Genomic DNA, 10,074 nt, shown 5'->3' with positions numbered 1-10,074 from the left:
AAAACCATGGCTTTAACTATACGGATCTTTGTCAGCAAGGTGATGCGTAGCCAGGATTTATGTTAGATGGGGCAGGATACCCCCCTGCCGTCTTGTTCTGTCTAGCAAATTCGGAGTGAAATATCTCAACAACAGTTGCTTTATGGCCAGGGCACACCGTCGAGATGAGCGCATGGGAGAGACTATGGAAAGTAGATTTGTAATGTACTGACTTCATATTATATACCTTGCAAGAAAGCTTTATGAAAATGATGTATAGGTGGTACTTAACCCCGTATAAACTAGCGTTCGTTGGTTAAAAGGCTGCTGATGAATCACCTCTAAATTCTTTAATGGGCTGCCTGCCTCAAACATGTCCCCAAGTTTGGAGCAGGATCACTCCTTGCATTGATCCCATGTGACCACCAGAGGGAGCTCTGAAGCCACGATTGTCTCCTTGGCATTCCTAGAAATGGTTAGCTGGAGGCAGAAACTCTGTATCACTTGCGTAATATTATTATTAATCTGTTACAGGAAAAACATCCTTCTGCTTATTGCATTCTGAGAATCCAAAAGAAGTCCCTAGGCACCTCCAGCCTCCTTTTCTGGGTGGATTTCCCTTCTTCTGCTCTTGCATCAAATGTTCACTTACTCATCTCTGTTATGTTACACTTTGATAAAGCCAGTTTGCAAATTGACTTCCCTTATGATTTGATTTACTTTTCTAGAAGAGAAAGGAGAAGAGAAGAGAGCCTTACGCCTGCCTGACCTTGATGTACATCAAGGAAGCTTTAAAGCTAGGATGGGGAATCTGTTACTGCCCTGACCAAGTTGTTGGACTACAACTCCCATCATCCCTGACTGTTGGTTGTGGATGATGGGTGTTGTAGTCCAACAGCATATGGAGGGCCACAAAGTAGCAATTGATTGATGGATGGATGGATTGATTGATTGATGGATGGATGGATTGATGGATGGATTGCATTTCTAGTCAATTGTTTCCCAAGGAGCTGAAGGTGGTATACGTGGTTCTCTTCCCATGGGTGTAGCCAGGATTGGGGGGGGGGGCAGGACTTGCCCCCCTTGATTATGCCCATGCCTCCACCTGTTTTATCCTCACAATGTCTCTGTGTCGTAGGTTAGGCTGAGAAGCAGTGACAGGCCTGAGGTCACCCACAGACCTTCCTGGATGAGTGAGGATTTGAACTCTGTTCTCCCAGGTTCCGGTCCAACACTTTAACCATTAAGCCACTATTGCCTCTTTGGAACAAAAGAAACAGTTTGCACATCCTGGTTTTAAAAAGAAATGTGCAGAGTGTTTGCAGTTCAGCGTTTTTAATTTAATTAAATCACAATACCATCGTGACCACAGAAAAGGTGTTTGCTTCTGATATCCTGATGCTTAAACACATTTGTTTGGGAATCAGCAAATCAGGGAAGTTTTTAATGTCTGGTGTTTTATTGTTTTTTTAATATTTTGTTGGAAGCCGGCCAGAGTGGCTGGGGAAACCCAGCCAGATGGGTGGGGAATGAATGAATGAATAAATAAATAAATAATAGCGCTGTTTTGTTGCAGGGGCTTTTCACTCGTGGCTCCCCATCTGTGGAATGCTTTCTGCAGTGATGCCTACCTGGCACCTTCATGTACATCTATTTGGCGATGGGTAAAGTGGCTGGCGCTGTGGGACGCGGGTGGCGCTGTGGGTTAAGCCACAGAGCCTAGGACTTGCCAATCAGAAGGTCGGTGGTTCGGATCCCCGCAACAGGGTGAGCTCCTGTTGCTCGGTCCCTGGTCCTGCCAACCTAGCAGTTCGAAAGCACGTCAAAGTGCATGTAGATAAATAGGTACTCCTCTGGCGGGAAGGTAAACGACGTTTCCGTGTGCTGCTCTAGTTTTCCAGAAGCGGTTTAGTCATGCTGGCCACATAACCTGGAAGCTGTACGCTGGCTCCCTCAGCTAATAAAGCGAGATGAGCGCCGCAACCCCAGAGTCGTCCGTGACTGGACCTAATGGGCAGGGGTCCCTTTACCTTTACCTAAAGAGTTACCTCTCTCCACCCACCACCTAGGCTCTGGATGCCCTTGAGATGATGTCTGCAGTTAATGTGCTGCCCAAACTTCCTGTGACCAGGTGGCGGCGGCGGCTTGATTTTCTTTTGTTGTTTTGCGTGCATGGCACAAATTATTCCCGAACACATATGATTACATTGCAGATGTTTTGTACAAATTCTTTAAGTGGTATCATATATTTTTGCTGATGCCTTTAAATGGGTTGGCTTTGGGTAACAAGTGTCTAAGAAGTCTATTATTATTATTATTATTATTATTATTATTATGGCTTTTCTTTAGCCAGAACTCGCTGGAACTCAGTTCCAGCCCTCTCAGGTAGGCAGCATTGCCATTATAAGAGAACAAGGGAGGCATTCATGGCGAGTTCTGGCCCCTCTTTCTCTAGAAAAGTACCACTGATGATGATGATATATATATATATATATTTATAATAATAGTTTATTAAGATTTTCACAAAAAGAAAAAAGAAAAATACAAAAGTAAAAAGCAATTAAAAACAGTTCAATCTTTCATGACATATCTTGCATTTGCTTGTTTCTCGGATCTCCCCACACCTCCCCTCTTTGTATTCCAATTCAATTTATTTATTCAGCAAATCCTTTCCCTCTTCACCTTTATCTTAATCTTGATCTTAATATATTATAGCTTTAACTTTCCACCTGTTAACATTCCATTTTTGCATATTCTTTCATAACATTATTGCTAAAAATCCCTTAACCTCAATCCAACATCATTCTAACATTCATTAATTTTGCAATGTTTCTGTAGATAGTCTTTAAATTTCTTCCAATCTTCTTCCACCAGCTCTTCTCCCTGGTCTCGGATTCTGCCGGTCATTTCCGCCAATTCCATATAGTCCATCACCTTCATCTGCCATTCTTCCAGAGTGGGTAGTTCTTGTGTCTTGATGATGATGATATTTTTATCCTAAATAAGCATGTGCAACTCAGGCCACTTATCTCTGTCTATAAGATATGTATTTTTAAATCAGAAAGGGTGAACATAGCCAGCAACCTTTGTGGACACACCAGGCCAGCTGCTGCCGGTGAGCCTTTTTGAGCATAGGAACAACAGAGCATCAAAAGCTAACTTAGACCAAATCAGTTGACCACTGGTTCAGCTCAGAGGGCAGAGCATGAGACTCTTATCTCAGGGACCTGGGTAAGGGCAGAAGATTCCTGCATTGCAGGGGGTTGGACTAGATGATCCTCAGGGTCCCTTCCAACCCTACCATTCCATGATCTCAGAGCCTTGTCTACTCTGACTGGCAGCAGCTCTCCAGGGGTGTCTCTCAGCCCTACCTGGAGATGCTGGGGATCAAGCCTGGGAACCTGCTGCATGATGAGCTACTGCCCTGCACTGTGTACTGAATCAGCCCCTTGGTTCATCTAGCTCAGTATTTCCTACACTGACTGGCAGCGGCTCTCCAGGATCCAGACAAGGGCAACATTCCTAGCCCTGGTAAGGAATGAACCTGGGACCTTCTGCATGCAAAACAGATGCTCTACCTACTAAGCTAAGGCCCTTCCCCCAACTATCATTGGATGCTGGAGTCCCAGAACTCTGTGACCCTCCAGTTGCTATTGGACTCCAACTCCCATCAGCAGCAGCCAACAGGGCCGTGAGGCACGGGTGATGGGAGCTGGAGTCCAGCAGGAGGAAGAGGGCCACGGGTACCCCATTCCGGGGGTAGGAGCCTTTAGAAGAAAACCCAATCGACCCCGGAAGCCTCCGGCTCGCTCCCGTGGCTGTTCGTTTGGCGGAGGGCGAGAACGGCAGCGCGAGCGCTCTGTGCATGTCCAGAGGCGCTCTTGACGCTTTTCTTTCACAGGTCCCGGCGCTTGTTTGAAACCTGGCCTGGATCCAGATAAGGTGGGAGGAGGGGAGAGCGGGAGGGAGAAAAAGAGAGAGAGGACCGGCTGGCTGCGGTTTCTGGCCGCCTCCGTGGGAGGGGCGAGGGATTCCCCCCCTCCCCTCCCCTCCGCTCGTTCCCACGGCTGCATCCAGCCTGCGCCATCCGGAGCTGGTCGCGGTACTAGGTAGGTAGGGTGGCGGGGTGAGGGACGCGCGCCCACCTGGAGGACAGGTGGCGGGGTGGGGTCTCTGCGGCAGGACGAGGCAGAGCCCCCCTCCTCAGCTGCTAGGAGAAAAGCGATCTGCCCACCCCCTTTCTCTCCCTCCCCCCCCCGTCTCTAAAAAAACCTCCTCTTGACACTCTCTCTCCAACAAACGAGGCGTTTTTACGCTTGGAACCGGGAGGGGTGAATGGAGCTGTGGGGAGAGGGAGAGGGGAGGAGGCGATTTCGCGGCGGTGTGTACAGAAGCTGATTGGGCCCCTCTTGGTCCCCCCCCCATCGTTCTCTCACCAGCACCCCCTCCAGCAGCGAACGGCTGCCCCCCCTTCCCCCAAATTCTCCTTTGTGTCTGGCTCTTAGAATTTCACCAGCCAGGTAAGAAACAGCTGGGAGTCCTTTCTTCTCTTTGTCGCCCCCTCCCCGCCCGCATCTCGATGCATTTTGGGGTATCTCGCCCCCACCTCCGCCTGTGTGATGTGGACAGATTAGCAAGGGGGGGGGGGGAGAACAGGAGATAGCATCCAGGAAGCCTCCCCCAACCACCCAAGATATTTCATTCTACCAGGCAAGACAATGGGCAGGTTTGGTTTATGGAGGGGGGTGGGTGGGGGGAGGGGAGAGGGTGCCAGACTGGCAGATAGACTGGCAGACCCAGCCACCTACCAGACAGATCATAGCGGCAGGAGAGGAGGTGCCACCACTGTTACCCGCTTGCCATAGGAAAGGGGGGGGGTGCGTGGCTGGAGAGAGGAGAGTTTCCTCCTGACGTGAATTCATCATCCTTATTGTGGTTCCTTTTCCCCATTCCAGGCTGGCTCCCTCCAGTCCTTGCATCAGTCGAAGGACCAGACCGAGCTGCGGAAAACAAGGATGACACAGCCTGGGCTGGTGGCGGGGGCGACCCCTGAAAGCCGGTGGGCTCTCCCCTGCCTTCTGCTCTGCTGCAGCCCTCTGGTCTAAAGCCACCAGCCTCTTGACCTGGGTCAGCAGCTCTCGCCTGTCGCCACCGCAGGCCTCTCCAAACCCTGTCCTTCTAGCCTGTTGTTGTGGCTGAAAGGGTGAGGACTCTGCCACAGACTGGCCTTAGGTTGGATCTGGCCCCATTCCCTGCAGAAAGCTTTGCCCTCCGAGGCCACAGGATCCTACGCAAAGGGTCAGTCTCCTGTCTCCATTTCTGCAGTGGGGGTCCCTAGAGCTGAGCCGTGGAAGACCAGGTCAGACTGTGGGAAGTGTTGAGGAAATCTCAGGGGATGGAAGGGAGCTGGGCCGCCTGAAAACAAGACCAGGAAGGGAAAACAGGAGGAGAGTCTGCTGAGAAGTCTTGGAGGCCTTGAAGGAAAAGGTTGGAGCTCTTCATTCCAAGAGAAGGAGGTCTTCAGCCACCAGACTGAAGGCACACAAGGTGAATATTAAGATCTTCAGTGCCCCTGACTGTAGGCGAAGCTCAGAGGCCTTCGCTCCGCTGGACCGAAAGCACACAGAAAATTCACAGGCTTCCCCAATAATTTGGGAGACGTGCATTCATTGATAGCAGCCTCTATCACCACCCTCAGTGGTGGCCTGAACATCTCAGCTGGTCTGCTGTTGTTGCCATTTGGGGTGATTGAGACATTGCTCCTCATCGCCACATAGTCAGACGTGCCGCAAAAACCAATAGTTTTCCGACAAGACTGGCTCGCCCTGAAGAAAAGGTCACAAGCACTCATCCTGCAAGGACTGTGTCTCTTGCTCTGCGTTCCTCAAGCCCCAGGTGACCTGGCTGTGGGAGGAGATGCAGCCTTCAGAACTGAGGATCACACTCTGAGCCCCGCAGGCGCTCCCAAACCAATGAGGGGGAGGGCACCCGGCTGGTGACCCCCGCCTGCCTCCCATGCCAGGCCGGCAGGGTCAGGCACCATGGCGCAACCTGGCACAGGGACCCTGGTCTTGGCGAACGGTTGGGGCTTCCCTCCCAATAATGTGGCCCGCGTCGTGGTTTGGGAGTGGCTGAACGAGCATGGGCGCTGGCGGCCCTACACGGCGGCCGTGTGCCACCACATCGAGAACGTCCTGAAGGAAGATGCCCGGGGGAGCGTCGTCTTGGGGCAGGTGGATGCCCAGCTGTCTCCGTACATTATCGACCTGCAGTCGATGCACCAGTTCCGTCAGGACACAGGTAAGGCGTAAAGTCACGCTGCTTTGTCCCCTTCGAGTAGGAGGGAACGTCATGATGACTTTGGGGGGGGGCTGATGATGTCCTGGGTCTGCACTGGGTAGAAACAAGTGGCAACGCTTTTAATCATAGAATTGTTGAGTCGGAAAGGGACCCTCAAGGATCATCCAGTCCAACCCCCTTGGATGGCCAGCCAAGCTGTGTTTGAAAACCTCCAACAGAGGATAGTCCGCAACCTTCTGAGGTAGTCAGTTTCACCGCTGAGCAGCTCCTCCCTTCAGAAAGTTCCCTCTAATGTTTAGTCGGAATCTCCTTTCTTATCATTTGAATCTGGTGGTTCGGGTCTGGAGCAGCAGAAAGCAAGCTTGCACCATCCTCCACGTGACAAGCCCTTGAGATATTTGGAGATAGCTATCATATCTCCTCTCAGTCTCCTCTTCTCCAGGCTGAACACACTTAAGGCCCTCAAACTATTCCTTGTAAGGCTTGGTTTCCAGACCCTTGATTATCTTAGTTGCCCCCCCTCCGCCCCCGCTCCACGTTCCAGCTTGTCAATATCCTCCTTAAATTGTGGCGCCCAGAAATGCACACACGATTCCAGGTAGGATATGAGCAAGACAGAATAGAATGTACTCTGACTTCCCTTGACCTGAACACTATACTGCTGTTGATGCCGCCTAGAGATGAAAAGGTTTTTTTTTTTTGCTGCTGCTGCTGCTGCATCACACTGTTGACTCTGGGTTGAGCACTTTCTATCGCAAGTGGAATCTATAAATATCTGCCAATTGCATAGAAAAGCAGCACATTGGGGACAGGTCTATGCTGGACCCCTATTCCCTGACATGCTAGATTTCTACATGCACGGAGGTGTATCCCCCCCACACACACTCCAGTTTGGAAACATTCAAACATTTGGGCTTCCCTCTGCAATCTGGAAGTGATACAGTCTGACTCAAGCTTCTGTTTCTTGATTTTACTGATTTTATAAGTTGGCCCAGAGGTTCAAAGGTGGAAGCTGCTCTGCAAACAACTTGGGCTGCCAATATCACCAAGAATGATGTGTATGTGTGTAGGATTTCAGGCTTCTTGGACAGTGGCGTAGCGTGGGGGGTGCAGGGGGGGCCGGCCGCACTGGGCGCAACATCTGGGGGTTAGGTTTAGGGGCGCAAATCCATGGGTTAGGGGGCGCAAATCCATGGGTTAGGGGGCGCAAATTACTTGCCTTGCCCCGGGTGCTGACAACCCACGCTACGCCACTGTTCTTGGATTTGCTTTGGGTTGTTGTTTTTTTACTAGAACACCCCCTCTATCTATCTATCTATCTATCTATCTATCTATCTATCATCTATCTATCTATCTACCAATCAGACTAAAGTGCAAAAGGCAGACACATGCCCTCCAACATTTCTCCAATGAAAATAGGGATGCCTTATTCAATAATAATAATGATGATAATAATACCCCAACTCTCTGACTGGGTTGCCCCAGCCACTCTGGGCAGCTTCCAACATATATAAAAACACATTAAAAAAAAAACTTCCCTATACAGAGCTGCCTTCAGGTGTCTTCTAAAATATGTCTAGTTACTTATCTCCTTGGCTTGGGGGTCGCCTAACTCTGTACCTTCCAACATTTCTCCAGTGAAAATAGGGATGTGCTTCGGAAAAGCAGGACATTCCAGGATCAAATTAGAAACTGGGAGGGCCTCTGTCCCTGAAAAATAGACACTTGGAGGGTCTGCCTGAGATGGTTAGGATGAAAATTCAGAGGAAGATGCCTCTGGTCACATTCTTGGCCTGAGGGATTTGTTTTCAGGACTAGCGATGAGCTGAGCCCAAAGTCCTTTCTTCATTTCAGCTGCCTCCTTTAGGCAGGGGAAAGTTGTTGTCTTATTGCTGCCGTTGAACAGTGGGGAGTTAGAAACCGGCTCTCTCAAAGGGCTGTTTTGGCTGCCAACCTGGCTGGCTTTAGAAGAGGACTGGGCAAACTCTAGAAGGGGGCTCTGAACAGCTGCTAGCCTCAATGACTCTGCTGCCACTGTCAGGTGCGGTGAATGCCGGAAAAAGCAAGTGGGGGAGCATTGTTCTTACGCTCAAATCCTGCTTGGATCTGGTTGGCCACTGTGAGAACAGGGTGCTGGACAAGATGGGGCCATGCTCAGATCCAGAGAGCCTCTTCTGATGTCCGTTATGATTTGCAAATATATTCTGATTTACTTTCTCTTCACCCCTCTTTGCCACACAGGAGTTGATTTGAAGTGGGCTTCGTGTTTTCAAAACACAGCTCTCTAATCTTTTTCTAAGCACCTCAGACGTTTCCGGGTGGGCGATGAACTCAGGGGAAATTGAACTGGAGTGAGGGGCAGTGATCTGGCTACTGGATAGGATATTAATTTGGGGGAATAAATTATTTTGAGATTACTAGGAGGGTCATGGCTGAGGAAAGCTGAAGAGCAGCGGGATTTATTTGGAGCAGGTTCCATCAGGAAATTCACTGGGGGTAAATAAATTGCAAAAGAGCTGATCTAAGATGGCTGGCAAACTAATTGAAGATTTTATCTGGGGCAGTTTGGACGGCTTGCCTTTGGTGACATTTAACATTCTACATTTGCATAGATATGCATTAGCATATGCAAACTTTGTGGCTTGCATTGTTGGTGTGTAGCTCCAGAGTCTTCTTTTCAGTGCCAGGGCCAGAGAGGGCATGTTATTGGGCAGGGTATTAAAATGCAAGTAAATGAAATAAAATAAAAGGCAGGAGTGCCTCTGGGGAAATGCAGAGTGCTTTTTGTCTTACTGCTGAAGATGTGCCCTGAGTCTCCATGTGTCTGATATGAGCTCTAATGGTGAAGAGCAAGGGTGGGAAATATTTTCCAGCCCGAGGGCCGCATTCCTTGCTGGGCAACCTTCTGGGGGCCACCTGGTGGGTGGAGCCAGAGGCAAAAGTGGGTGGGGCAATGGATCTAAATGCTACTTTTGTACAGCAGGCTAATTTCTATACACATCCCTGCCCACCCTTTATCTAGCCGACCAAGAGGCCTGGTCAGAGTTCAAGGACACATTCCAGCCAGGCAGAAACACTTGAGGAGGATGTGAAGCAGGGCTGGTGAGGGGCGTGGCTTGGGAGAAGGGGCGTGGCCTGGGGAGAGTGTGAAGGGCCTGATAGAGAGAGCCACCTTTGGTCCCTGGACGTGAGGATACTCATTCATGGTGCAGAGGCAAAAACGAAGAAACCAATTTCATCCAGAGTCGAGCTCCAGCACATGCATATTCAGTAATGCTTCTGAATACCAGTTGCTGGAAATCTCAGAGGAGGGGAGAGGGCTCTTGTGCTTGGATCCTGCTTGCAGGTTTCCCACAGGATTCTGGTTGGCCACCGTGAGAAAAGGAAGCTGGACTAGACAGGCCACTGTCCTCACCCAGCAGGGCGCTTTGTATGTTCTTCTGCACCACCGAGCCAGCGTTCGAAATTCACCAGGCGCATTTTGCACCTCGCTATTGGCCACTTGCGACCAGGCGAAGATGACTGGGTGCCAGGAAGGTGCCTGACCTCTCCACTTTTTCAAGGTGCATGCCTGGGGGTCCTTGAATCTTGACTCTTTCCACACGCTAGCAACACATCCTGTAGCGAATTCTATCATTATAGTCTATCTGCACAGTCAGAATGAATTTCAGGAACCAGAAGGTTGTGTTGAAAGAAATAGGTTTTTCGAGCCATCCGGGCCCAAAATGGCAACTAAGCACTCCGTTTTGGCGACTGCAACCCCAGTTTAAGGAGCCATTTGGCACCCAGCTTATA

The 10,074-nt window shown here is 50.0% G+C and overlaps 1 protein-coding gene across 2 annotated transcripts in view; it reads left to right on the top strand.

The window, feature by feature from the left end:
* The first annotated feature begins 3,963 nt into the window (after positions 1 to 3,963).
* The window catches only part of DTX1 (deltex E3 ubiquitin ligase 1), a 65,324-nt gene continuing 59,213 nt past the window's right edge, over positions 3,964 to 10,074 (top strand). Inside the window, exons 1-2 of one of the 2 annotated variants that reach the window (XM_083417746.1) lie at positions 3,964 to 4,088; positions 4,935 to 6,279. In XM_083417746.1, coding sequence (XP_083273872.1) covers positions 6,021 to 6,279 — 259 coding nt within the window. In that variant the 5' untranslated portion in view covers positions 3,964 to 4,088; positions 4,935 to 6,020. Of the gene's footprint in view, positions 4,089 to 4,404; positions 4,500 to 4,934; positions 6,280 to 10,074 lie in introns of those variants that run through there. The other variant, XM_083417747.1, reaches the window with a different exon arrangement.

The sequence above is a fragment of the Podarcis tiliguerta genome, assembly GCF_965153285.1.
Source record: "Podarcis tiliguerta genome assembly, chromosome: 16".
NCBI classification, from domain to species: Eukaryota; Metazoa; Chordata; class Lepidosauria; order Squamata; family Lacertidae; genus Podarcis; species Podarcis tiliguerta.
Note: the sequence above shows the minus strand (reverse complement) of the source record. Positions and strands in the feature narration are given on the sequence as shown.